Source organism: Acanthochromis polyacanthus, chromosome 17 (genome assembly GCF_021347895.1).
Source record: "Acanthochromis polyacanthus isolate Apoly-LR-REF ecotype Palm Island chromosome 17, KAUST_Apoly_ChrSc, whole genome shotgun sequence".
Classification (NCBI taxonomy): Eukaryota; Metazoa; Chordata; class Actinopteri; family Pomacentridae; genus Acanthochromis; species Acanthochromis polyacanthus.
In genome coordinates this window covers 24,708,476-24,722,485 of record NC_067129.1, presented here as the reverse complement: position 1 = coordinate 24,722,485, position 14,010 = coordinate 24,708,476, and the positions used below count along the sequence as shown (strand labels likewise).

At 41.9% G+C, this 14,010-nt stretch overlaps 1 protein-coding gene across 11 annotated transcripts in view; it reads left to right on the top strand.

Annotated features, from left to right (window-relative positions):
* Positions 1-2,816, top strand: part of auts2a (activator of transcription and developmental regulator AUTS2 a) — a 380,336-nt gene extending 377,520 nt beyond the window's left edge. For all 11 annotated transcript variants that reach the window (XM_051937874.1, XM_051937872.1, XM_051937870.1 and 8 more), the window contains one exon: positions 189-2,816. In XM_051937874.1, the coding sequence (XP_051793834.1) occupies positions 189-1,440 (1,252 nt within the window). In that variant the 3' untranslated portion in view covers positions 1,441-2,816. The remainder of the gene's footprint in view (positions 1-188) is intronic.
* The last annotated feature ends 11,194 nt before the right edge of the window (positions 2,817-14,010 follow it).

Here is a 14,010-nt window from a genome sequence, read left to right as displayed (position 1 = left end):
GTTGCTGTTAAAGCTGATTTCTACAATTACTCCTGTTTACTGCTCTCCAGTGAGGTGGAGTGTGACAACATTTTTGAATTTGTTGTTACATAATGCAGTACTTCCTGTACACTGCATGCTTAAGTTTATTAAATTCAACAAAAACAAAGTTATTGATATTGATAGGGGGACTTTCTCTGTACTTACAGGGACTCTGTAGAAAAGCGTCATCCAAGCCATCCGTCTCCAGTCCCTGTCAACCCCATCAGCCTCCTTGGACACAGCCGACCTCCTGAGCACCACAGGAACCACCTGCCTCCTGCTCCTGCAGAGCCTCAGAGGGACAAGGAGAACAAGGCCAAAGAGAGGGAGAGAGAGCACTCAGACTCCTGGAAAGACAATGGCACAGATGACCACAAGCTCAAAGACAACCAGCACAGCGACAAGGACACACCCATCATCCATGACAGCCGAGTGTCAGAGGACAAAGTGTCCAGCAGGGGAACAGCGTCACCTTACATCCGACAAGCCAGTCTGGAACGTCCCAACGGAGGACTGAGCAGGGAGATGTTAGAGAAGAAGGTAGAGATGCCATACGAACACCAGAAGAAGAACAGTGAGGTGAAAGTGAAGGAGGAGAGGAAGGAGGAGCAGGATGGAGCCACAGAGAGGGCAAGTGAGCACCCAGTTCAGGCATCCCCCACGCCAAACCTCCACCCTCCATCCTCAATGCCTGTGCCAATGGGCATGGCTGGTGTCCATCCCATCAACAGCATCAGTAGTCTAGAGAGAACTCGAGTTGTGGCACCCTTCATGGGTATCAGCCCCATCCCAGGAGCTGACAGGTTCCCTTACCCTGCCTTCCACTGGGACCCAATGAGGGACCCCTACAGGGGCCTGGACATTCACCGACGGGACCCTTTGGCCAGAGACCTGCTGCTAAGGAACGATCCTCTGCACCGCCTGGCAGCGCCGCGCCTCTACGAGGCAGAGCGCTCCTACAGAGACCGTGAGCCTCATGATTTTAATCGTGACCACCCCCACCCTTTGGCCCTGGAGCAGAGGAGGGAGCAGGAGCGCGCCCAGCTGGAGGAGCGTGACCGCCTCAACATGCTCAGAGAGGATTATGAACACGGGCGCCTCCACCCCACAATGCACCACCCTGCTCTTGACGGACACCTCCCCCACCCAGCCCAGGGCCTCATGGCCCCTGGACTTCCCGGTATGCACTACTCCAGGGTCAGCCCCTCGGCTGCAGCAGCGGCAGCTGCCGCCGCCGCTGCTGCAGCCACCGCCCATCAGAACGGTATCCTGAACAAAGCGCCACCCACTGCATCTTTGAGTGCACCACCCCCGCTCATCCCCACACTGGGTGCACGGCCCGGCTCACCCAGACGGACTACTCCCCTGGCAACAGATATCAGAGACAGACCAGCTCACAAAGACATTGAGGCACGGTGAGCTGAGCCTCAGCAGACTCGGTGCCCCTGCAGCCTTGTGCCTCACCAACACTGAACTCACACCAAGCACTTAGCTTTGGGCAAAGCAAGACTGTAACATAGCTGTGAATAAATTATGTGGGCACACACATGCCTACACAATGAATTGTTTTTGTATAAAAACTACAAAGAGACAATAACCATGGAACAAAAAAATAATTTTTCAAAGTTTTTTCCCAGTTCGCTCCAGCTTTTTGTGTGCATTCTTTCTCTTGTATAGCGAGGTGCCGTGGAGTAAGAATGAACAATTTTGGAATGTACAGGTACATTAGCACTGACAGACAGCAAAGTGTGTAGATATGTGTACAGTCGCTGTGCTCTCTCTGTATGGATTAAAAATCATGGTACAAATATGCAAAAGAGTGTTTTGAAAGCTTTACTTTAAACAAATGTAAATATAGGAGTATTGCGGCGGTGATTCCGAATGTGCTTTTTGCTATTTCCTTTTTGTTTTGGTTTTTTGGTTAACGCAGGTGATTAGCATTGTACCAGAGACCCCCATATTCAACTATGCAACAAAAGTCTGGGCTCCCTTTCTGAACGCTGGCCTTCTCAACACTACTGACTGTGTACCAGTGAAGGACAAACGCTGTATTCTCTCCACAACTCAGACTTAATGAACATCCACTCTGACAGATACGAGCTTTAACTGATCCAACCAGGATTTGCAATTTTAATTTAACAAAAGGTAATGTTTTGAAAATTACTTCATCAAATGTGATAAATTGTAGTGACAATCTCAGATATTAGTACTAAATTTCAAAGATTTTTCAATTTAAAAAGCCAGCAGCACAAATGTTTTTAATTCTTCCTGTTCCCACCAGTCTTGTTCTGGGGAGAATGCAGCACATTAAACACCATGACAGCACATTAGCCCTGTGGAAGGAGTGTAAAGTACCTGTTTTGGAAATGAGTTCTGTTGGTCAAACAGTGTATTAAAGTGCTTTCTTAAGTTGTTGTACCTACAAAATCAAAAGACAAAAAAGCAAGTCTCAACTATGGACAGTTTGTTTCTAACAAGCAGAGATCTATTTTAGTAGTCCACTGAAGGTTTAGTTGTGCGCTTCAAACTCTGTGATATCATGTCGTGCAGTGTTTTTTAATCCAACATAAAAATGTCCACCGGAGCCATAGTGGTTAGTTGATGCGTATTGCAAAAAAACATTGTTAAATGAGAAACTTTTCTTTTGCTGTTTACCATGTACAGGGGAAAAAAATGAAGTCTTTCTAGATCATGTACAAAAATGAGAAAAAATGAAGCAACTGAATCTTCAGCATGCTCCTCATTTAAACTTGTGTTATGTAAATTGTGCCATGTTATTAAAAAATGTGTACTAATTTTGTCTTTTGGCATTTATTTTTACTTCCACTTTCATTCACTGGACAGAGAAAACAGACCTTATTTCTTTCTGACACTGTGCATACACACTTATTTTCCACATGCCTCCATGGAGGAATACCGTCTGCGTCTTTACTGTTCTGCATGCATGTTGGCTTTACCAACTTTTGAACATGAGCCTCAAAATTTGCAGCATTTTAGCAGCATTTCATAAAATGTATTAAAAACACACATGTTCTACAGGGTGTCCCAAAAGTCTAAACACATAGGAAATCTCTTCCACAGATTAAATATGGCTTTCTCGAAAGAAGAAAGAATTGAACTGGTACTTCTCAGTGGTAGTGAAGGATGGACACATTGAAAGACAGCAGATGAATTTAATGCATGTCACCCAAGAAGGACTCTATTTGGCTTTTCCATGGTGGAGAAGGTGGTTAAAAGTTTGAAGAAATGGGCAGATACATGGACAAACCCCGTTCTGGACGACCAAACGTATCAGTCGAAACTCAAGAATTGGTCATGGCTAAAATTCATGCCACCCCCCAAAAAAATCACTTCCCTAACCCTATTTTGTCCATCCTTCACGTCCACTGAGCAGTACCAGTTCAACTCTTTCTTCTTTTGGCAAAGCCATATTTAATCTGTGGAGGCATTTCCTATGCGTTCAGACTTTAGGGACACCCTGCACTAAAGAAAGGACACCTGAGCATCCTAATTTGGAGGTCAGCAAAAGCCTAATACAAACTCAAATTTGAAAATGACAGAAAATAAAAGCTATCAATTGTAAGACTCATAATCCGAAGTTGATTAATCATTTCAATAATCAATTATTTGACAAACAAATGGTCATTAGTCGCAGCTCGCTTAAAAAGTAGAGTCTGTCAATATTTAGTCACTTTTGATTCCATTTCAAAATTCTATAACATCCATTAGGTGGAAATTGTTCCCTTCTCTGCTGCACCAGCAGATGCTGACTTACTAAAAAATTGCCTGGTACTTGTTACTCGTACTACTGAGGGCTTGTTTTCGGTTCAATAACCATGCTTTTAACATCAGCAGCCTTCACTGGTGAATCATGGACGGTAATTGTGTATTCATCAGAGGACGCAAGAGTTATTGACATTCCCATTACACTGAATAACCACCGCATTCATGCACACTTCTCAGGCTGATGCTTAGCACCGAGGCACCCAGGTCATGCATCAATCAAACGTTGTCTCGATCTGTTACTGGTGGGAAATGTGGGCTGCCTGTATTTCCTCCAAGTAAATGACTGCTGCTACTGGGACCAACACTAATTCTGCCCTCAAACCTGCATTCATGAAAAGCTCTGCAAGTACGGTAGGTGGTATTTCTGCCTGTGGACCAGGAGAGGGCGCCAAACGGCAACAAATATAAACTTGCAACAGCGATATTCATGACTGCTGCAAGTGTCAAAAGGTCAGGATGTGACAATCTCACTTTGGACTGCAGTTAATATTTTCACGAGCGCTGCAACAAGTAGCTCTTGAATCAATTACTAAATCAATAGAAACTCAACTGATTCATTTCAAAGTTCTTAACCCAAAATGGCAAAGAGCTTCTGGATTAATCTTTGTAATTTTAGAATTTTTGGTTTTCATATTCTTCATTTAAGCGATTTAAGCTTCCTGCTGCATTTCTGTTTCACACTGAGTACTGAGAATCTTTGGACAGTTGAGTGGACACATTTCCCTCAGGGCTCTGGGAACATTTTGCCAATTTCTGATAACTTACAGCTAACCAAGAAAATGATCATCATAACAATGATAGAATAATCCTTAATTGCAGCCCCAGTTCACTATCAGTGATTACTCAGTCACTGATAATCAATCAGTCGATAAATTCTGAGAAAATAGTGACAATGCTGATGATACCATATGTCATAATGCTTTTTATTCTTATTCTTTCCATTCTGAAAAAAAAACTAAGATATTCATTTTTTTGGAATAGAAAATATAGACAATAAGCCAATCTTTCAATTTAAGAATGCTTGGGTTTTTTATACAATGACTGGAAAATGACCAGAACACTTGCAGATTAGTTTTCTATGAAGTGATTAATCAGCTAATGGTTTGAGCTCTCATCAGGCCAGAACAGCCTCCATCCAGCCTGATCAGCAGTTCACAGACACTGCTGTAGATTATAATATACAGAATCTAATGAATGAAAACTGCAGCCACATTTAGTCCTTATCAAGAACCAGGAGAAGTTGTCTGAAAGGAACAGAGATGTTGTTGGTGTGTGACGAGGCAAACCCGGGCTGTCCTGATAGACACAAGCCTCTGATTAATGAGCTCTGACAGCAGGGTGTCTGATGGGGTTTCAGTGCAAGTGGGATCCTGTGAATGCAACTTCTTTATCAAAACACACTGACAGCAGCAACAACAGAGAGGACTGACGAGACAAAACGCAACCAAACCAGACAGCACCTCTGGTGTTTTCTACTTGGATGAGCGGTGGCGATTGTCATTCTGTAGAGAGCTTTATGGAGTGAAATCCACTGATCCAACTATAAGCTCTTAATATGCTTTATAAACTCATCAAATTAACAAATTTATCATCAATTAGACAACAGACTGTCTTTTAATAAATCATTAGGTATATAGATAGATACACACCAAACAACCACAACATTAAAACCACTGAGATGAAGTGATTATCTCGTACAGCACAACATTTTTGGGTCCTGCATTCATGTGGATGTTACCAGTGACCTAAATACTGTCGCAGACCAAATACACCCCTCATGGCGACGGCACTAACTGATGGCAGCAGCCTCCCACAGCAGGAAATGTGCCCCACCAGCTCAAGGAAAATGACAGAGAGCCCAGGTGACACCTCAGGACACCCAGAGGTCTCATGCTGGAGCCTCGACAGATCAGGGCTGAGGGAGACTTCTGAACTAAATGCTTTCTCTCCAGGCTGCTGATGGTTTCGAGGGCTTTTAGACTTTGTGTCATAAAGTCGTTGCTTTTAGATCGATATTGTTCAGTGTTAGGGTTTAGAGAGCTCTTGAATTGTTACATGCTGACATTTAGATCATTTCTAGGATGAAGGCTTTTGCATGATTACCAAGTTTAATCGGGGTTTCTAATTCCAAATTTATAATGTGCAGTATCTTGTGTTGTTTGTCTTATGTTGGTTTAAATATACCATGATCTGTCCCGGTCTGTATCAAAATATTTATATCTACTGGCTTAAAAAAGGTTAGGTGAAAGAAAAGAGCAATTAATATATATTACATATTATATTGTTATTATTATTACATATAATTATTATACAGCAAAACATAAAAAATATTTAGGTTCCAAGAAAACCAGCAAACATTACTCGTTGGAAAACTGTGACTGGTAAAATCAGACTAGTTTTTGTCTGTTGAAGCGTTTCAGCTCCACTATTGTTTACTGCAGATACACATGTTTAACTGGCAGCCTGCTTGTGTTTTGTGATAAATAGGATGTGTTGTGCTAAACACAGTACTGAAGAACAGTGTTCGAAAAACATTGTTTAGCTTGAGGGGATCCTCAAGGCAACGAGTAAATATTGTCGTTGCTAATTTTACCATAATGTTGTTAAACATAAATATAAACCTCATTACGATCACATTCTCCTGCTGTACACTGCCCAACATGTGCTTCTGATGTTATGTGGTTTTTGAACACAAGGTGGCATCAGTGCACACAGCTGCACTGTAAGATGAGACAAAAGAGGCAACAAAGACAGTCTGAGTGCAGTGATGCTTTACAGCAGGTAGCTCACACTGTCATCTGTGTAACCTGAGGGAGGAAGACCAGTTTGGCAGGTTGACTTCCTCTGACCAGCAGCGTATGTTTGGTATTTGCCTGAAATGAGCACTGTCATTGTCACACAAGCTGTCAAACTGGAAGAGCCGCATGTCCTGTTTGACACTCCTTAAGTGTTTGGGTTTTGTGTTTGCGCTCAGCAAAGAAGTAAATAAAAAAAGCCACAGTCATCAGCTGAGGCGGAAATTCAACCCAACACTGAGAGTCATCGCTCTCATAGCTGGTGGCACACCTGTCAGTGTACCATAGCTCACATGATCAGCAAACAGGAACATGTGACGCCTCGATGCTTCAGTAAATAAAAGCCTGTTTCTGGGAAGCCGCTCATCTGTGGGTCATGCAAAAGCCAAAAGATCCTGTTCCATAAGACGCAGCAGATTCACCATCACCTCCAATCATATGTGCTGCAAAGGCTCTCCATCATCTTAATCCTATGTAGTACAACACATTGGCTTTTTCCCACCACAAAAAAGCAATTATGTGGAAATACTCGGTCTTTTCTCCCTGCTGACAACAATTCTAATCACCTCCAAACAAACACGCTTGGGCGCTCCTAAAAATACTTTCCTGTTTATAAATGGGAAGGCATCCCATTCTCAGTGGTAACATTCCCCTGATGTTTCCACTCCCCTGAGAAAAAAGCCTATAAACACAAACTACCAGTACGGCTGTCGGCTTGGGATTAAGTTGATGCTCAGGCTTTTCAAATGGAGTTCATTCGTTCATCATTAGTAAAATCGTTTAAATACATCCGCTTGGCAGGGGGCAGGCTAATGTTACATTTCTGGAAAGGGTGAGATCAAAAGAGGAAGAGCTGGACTCGGATAAACATGCTGTATTAGTGCACAGAGGATCCATCCTTTCACTGAACCCCAGGAAATTACCATAATGCTTTAGATGCATGTGTCCAGTAATGTGTCACACTGCAGGCGGCGGTCAGAATGAGTGGAGCTGCTCTGCTCCACATGTACTTTCTTTTAGAGAAGAAGAGGAGGCGTTGGACACGTTATTAGCTGAAACCACTGGATAAACACATTCTGACTCCAGGCTCAAGCCAGCTGTAGCTGCACAGCTTCCAAAATACACTGTTGTTTTCTTGACTTTAATGGATTCTTTTGATCCTCCCACCTCACTGTTCATATTGTACATGTGATGTTTGATGTGACCGAGAGGCTGAATGAAGCTGTCTCTCTCTCTGAATGATTAACTTTCTACACTGAAGGAAAACAGGACAACGTGAAGATGTCAGGACAATAGTAAGTCGCTGGGAAAATACCACAGAAGGTGCGTGTCAACATATTTTCGGCTGAAAGAGGAAAATAGTGCATGCTTTCTGTTGGCAGGAATGAAAACAGTAGCGTTCTCACACAGCCACGACCTTCAAAGAAACACAAAGCTGCAGCGTGGCAGAAGAAAGCAGAGGAGAACTGTTGTTTATCATAACTGATTAAAGGAAATAGTCCATCTACTCTGGAGTTCTTCAGACACACTGCATTTTACTACTCCAATTTGTTTTGTATTCCTTCTTATGCAGGCTGACCCAGATATTACCTGAGCATAAAAACAATGCAGCCCCATCCTTCTGGTCCTTTTATTTGGTTTCCAGCAGGACAGTTTGGGACGACCTTCACACGCCTGGTGCAGCAGGGCCTCATTAAACTGTGAGACTCAGATCCACCAGTGCAGACAGATGAACTTTAATTATTGCAGGAGCTGCTTTTCCTGCACCGGAACATTTCAGTCAGCCAACTCACGTGGAACATATTATTATGTGAATGTAGAGTCTGTGCAGAGTGCTTATTCAGTGACTGCTCTGACCGTCTCTGTTGCAAGGAGCACAGAAAACCAAGTCCAACACAGCAGAGATTGGGGAGTGTAGGTAAAACTGTTACTCTAAAAAACATATCAGATACAGAAGAGATACAAGGTGTTTGAAGAATCTGTTATGTGTAACTCAGAGGAGGAAGACTGCAAGTCACCTCCTGCTATCTTATACCACAGTAGAAAACCAAACTAAGGATGTTGATTATGTCTGAACCTTATCTACTGTCTACCCAGTTGTTTGATTGTGACCTTTAACCCCTTAGTCCCTGAGCCCTGTTTGTGAGGCACCTACTCTTAGTCCCTACAGCCCCCGCCGGCGGGGGCTGTAGGGACTAAGGGGTTAAGCTAATTATTGGACATCAAATGTTAACAGTTAAGTTTATTATTGTACATGGTCCCTCACAAATAAATGAAATGGAAAATATTATGCAGCAACAGACTACAGCAAGTGCACAACAGATAATTATTTAGTGAAGCAAACTAAAACCAAATTTGGCTGTAGCTAGCTGAAAAAATAGTCAGTTCTTGTATTAGCCTATCAAAACAAGAACAATCGGCTTCTATTTTGATATCTGATAAATCATGTCATTCATTTTTCAAAAAAACGTGTTTCTGTATTCTAAATCTTTGAAAACTGAATCAGTGTAATGACAACACTTTCGGATCTGTCAAATTGTGATCTGCATTTTGCAAAATTTTCTGAGAGTTTATCATTAAAATGACCAATTGCACCTGTAACAATCTTTCTTGCTAGAACTCAAAATTAGACACCGGATATTGTAGTTACATTGAAGATGATGGTTCCATTATTTATTTAGTTTCAAGCAATGTATTTCATAAACTAACTAACATCTTACTATGAAGGAGTCCACACTACACTCTGCTACATGCTGCAGACAGTGCTAAATATTGTTTACTGTGGGGCTGATGCCACTCTTTCAGGCAAACTACAGGATGCCACCTTGTTTAAATTACTTTGAGCATCCTTTTCTGCTTTTTGTTTTGTAAAATAAATGTTTTCATATCGGCACAAATCAGGTATCATTTGTATCAATACCTATATCAGTACTTAGATCTGTGGTAGGCCAGTATTGGCTGATAACATTGGTTGATCAATATATGAATTGGGCTCTACTCAAAATTAATCTGTAAATTTACATGCTGCAATGCCTACTGTACAATCTTGAACGTATCAGCAGATGACCAGTGCTGCATGGTTTGAGTACAGCAATGAATACAGCAGTGATTTAAACCACATGACAGCAGTTTCTTGAAGAATATTTATACCTCTAAAGAATAAGTAAAACAACACCTGACACAAAGCTAGAGTTTCAGTTAAAAAGTAGGGATCACCAGATTTTTCAGAATGGCTCATGATCACATTCAATATGTAGTTTTTTTTCTGATTAATGTGGCTGATTAAGTCGTACAACACAGGCCAAAATGACCTCTGTTAGACTAATATTATAGTAAAATAAGAGTTAATGCAGCACAGCTGTAGCCACAGTTTGCGGCCGTCATGTGTTAGCGTCTGTTCTAATGCACGAGGGGCCAGACTCAGGCTAGCACAGGTGTAGCTAATAACCTTCATGATGGCTCAGTCCCATTAACTATGTTAATAAGTCATCTTAGTGAGTCAGCATGTAGAATACTGAGGAGAATGTCTGCAGCAGAGGAGGCTGCATTTTCTAAACCTCATTTCTCTGACCCTTGTTTTTCACACCAGCACCACCTACTGAACTGGACAACTGAGGGGTCAGGACATGTTGACACAGGAAGAAATTTATTTCCAGCCAAAATGGATGACAATCATGGTGTAAGTATTGAATGTAGGTCAAGTTTGATTTGTTTTTAGTATTAAAAACAACATTGTTGCCTCCAGTTGGACAGCAAAGTTATGGAAAGCTTGGCAAAGACGAGCTGTGTCTGGCTTTTCTTCAAACTTTCAAATATCTGTTCAAGATGTGCTGACTGCAAAGGCCACAACATGTGATTGCATTGCTTTTTCTTATTCTGGTAGTGATCTAACTATGCTATGCTATGCTGCAACTTGCTCAACTTGCAACTGCTAGCAACCAAGTTAAACTGCAAGAGAGAAAGTGGTATTGAAGTCAAATTAACCTAAAGGAACCGGGAGATAAAACAAGATTTGGGTGGAATAAAACTTTAAACCATAACTTGTTGGCTAGAAAGTAAGATATCCTTTAAAAGTATAAACATGTGGGCAGAAAATAGTATTTGGGTGGAATTTGGACACCATCAGTTGTCATCAAATTCAGTAGGCGAGGCTATGATGACAAACAAGGATGCAGCCCATTGTACTGCAGACACATGCAAATACAAATACTCTGATCCTGGAGCCAAATGGGATGCAGCCATTATAAATGTTGCTAATAGCACCTGTGTTTTCCGGCTGTGAGGTGTCAACATGTCTGCTGGGAAAATCCTAAGAACAAACAGACATTAGCCTATAACAGAGACACGAGTTTACACTGGGTCAATAAGAGACTAACAACAACTTAGGAGAAGGCCAGAAAACAGTTAGAGAACATAACACACATGAGGATTTAACCACAACATTATGTAGCACAGTGTTCCTGTCAGACAAGAAGAAGAAAGAAGCTCAGCCACTACAGCATCATTGTGCCTATACAACATGTAACAACGGGCAGCCAGGGAAAATTCACTTTTTACCTTGCTATCATGTCCATGTGGTGTTTTTTTTTTTGTTTGTTTGTTGTCTTTTTTCTGTTGTATTTTCTTGAGAACATATTGTCAGCAAAACATGCAGTCAACATCATGGCAGAGTATTTCCACCTTGAATTGCAAACACGGTCTCACGGGGATTCGTGAAACTGTCACGTCAGTTTTTGTTTCGGTTTCGTGCGCACCAACACGATGTCGTCATGTTTTTCGTGCCGCTCACCACGAGCGAAACCCGCTGTGGTAATCACATCTGAAAGTGGTTTATACCGGCGGATTCATGACGATCTAAGCTGTCCCGCCGCTTCAGCCGCCGGACATTCTTTAAATTCCTATGCAAATTCAGCGGATTCATGACGATTTAAGCTGTCCATCGGCGTTTGCGGCTGCCGCCGCAGCAGCCATTGCAGCCGCCAGACATCCGGTTGCAGCAGATGGACAGCTTAGATCGTCATGAATCCGCCGGTATAAACCACTTTCAGATGTGATCCGGCCGCTGTTGTGGCCGGATGTCGGCGGCCGCAAACGCCGATGGACAGCTTAAATCGTCATGAATCCGCCGAATTTGCATGGGAATTTAAAGAATGTGCGGCGGCCGAAGCGGCGGCCGCAAACGCCGATGGACAGCTTAGATCGTCATAAATCCGCCGGTATAAACCACTTTCAGATGTGATTACCACAGCGGGTTTCGCTCGTGGTGAGCGGCACGAAAAACATGACGACATCGTGTTGGTGCGCACGAAACCGAAACAAAAACTGACGTGACAGTTTCACGAATCCCCGTGAGACCGGGCTGTGAATTTCTACTGAATATACTGAATTTCCCTTGACGAATAAAGTGATTCTATTCTATTCTATTGAAACTGCAGTGTACTGATAGCAGTCACAGATTCAGACTGCAGGGTTTTCATATGTAACAAAACTTTTCTGTTTCTTATTAATAGTCTACAATTTGCATTTTGTACTTGTGTTATTTTATTCTATTCTATTTATTTTTATTTTTTATTAACTATTTTTCCTACAGCCTATTCCTTGACATCCATTTAGACACTTTGCACACTTAAGATACTTTTAATTGTTTAATTTGTATTCTTTATGGTTTCTATTTTACCACTAACATATGTTTAATTGTTACCTTTGTTTTTGTTTATTGTTTTGTACTCTGACTAAACAATTTCCTCTGGGATGGATAAGGTTAATCTTATCATATTTTGTCTTATTTTGAAATCCTTCTTGAATGTTTCTAACTTCTCCTCTCTTAAGCCGGACTGCCTGTTCATATGAACCAACATTGTGTTAGGCTAATATAAAAGATGTTAGATTAGTGAGAGGTTTACCGTCTTCTGCTACTATAACTGGTCTTATACGGGTGGCTATTGCTGCTCATCTGACAGCTTCATCTGCTAAGTTATTGCCTTCGGTTATTAAAGAGTTCTTTTCTTTTGGTATGCTGCACATTTTGTAATAGTTAATGCTGCTGGAAGGAGAATAGCCTCTAGTAAAGCCGAGATGGCTTCCCCATGGCCAGGGCGCCATGGGTTTTCAAGAATCCTCTTTGTTTCCAAATGATGCCATGCACATGGCAAACAGCGCGTGCATATTGTGAGTCAGATTTAGGATTTTTCCTGCTGCTAGGTGGCATGCTGTTCTCAGGGCCTTAATTTCAGCATGTTGTGCTGAGCAGGGCTACGGAAGTTTAGTAGACGAAATCTCGAAAAAGGTGTTATCAGGTTGTAATTGTATGATTGCATATCCTGCATGAGTACCTGTTGCATCCCTGAAGCAGGAGCCATCTACAAACAGTGTAAGTAGTGCTGTTATCGGTTGGTTATGCAAATTATCATGCGGCTTCAAGAACACATCCGTGGCCTGAACACAGTCGTGTGGTGTGCCTTGTACAGGTGTGACCATTCGCGTTGCTGGATTAATTGTGGTGCAATGCTGGATTGTTAATTCTGAAGCTAAGATGATAACTTCGTATTCTGTCCACCTAGCCTCGGGCTAGTAATAAGAGCATGTAACTGATGAGATGTGTACAGCACAGTAGGGTGGACCATAGTTATGACAGATGTTTTTTGGAAGGCAAAGGCAGCAGCTGCCAACCCCCGATAACAGGGAGAAAGACCTATTTCTTTTGTGTCCATTATAGTGCTATAATATGCTAGAGGTCTCCTGCATCAATACAGCACAGGCATATCCCACTTTTTTCTGCAACATACAAATGAAGCACTCTGGCATAGTTAGGACCATCCAGAGCTGGAGCTGTTTGCATGTCACTTTTCAGGGGTAGGAAAGCTCCTTCGGCTTCTGTCATCCACTGTAACTCAGCTGAGCCTTTGTTTGTCCTGCGGCTCAAACTAATCCATGGAGAGGAGCTATTTTAATGGCATAATCGCAGATCCATGGTCTGCAGAACCCTGTCACTCCCAGGAATGATAACATTTGTCCCACTGTTTGGGGTTTGGTGCATTCCCAGATAGCAAACTATGGGTGAATCAATGTTGAATCTATGTTGAGACCTAACGTCGAAATTATACAGAAAGCACAAGGTTGATAAAATGTTGAGTCAACGTTTGCTTTTCAACCATAAATCACACTTTACCCAGATAGCAAAAGATGTTAAATCAATGTTGAATTAGGGTTAAGAAGGTTGAATTTTGGTTACGGTTGAAGATTGATGGTTGGATGAATGTTGATTCAACAACATTTTGTCAACATTGAAGTTTGTATTTAAAAGATGACATTGAATCTACATTGTATTTTGGTTTAATTAAAATGTTTGACAGGTCAATGTTTAATTAATGTTGAATCTATGTTTGCAAACATGTAATCTATGTAAGCA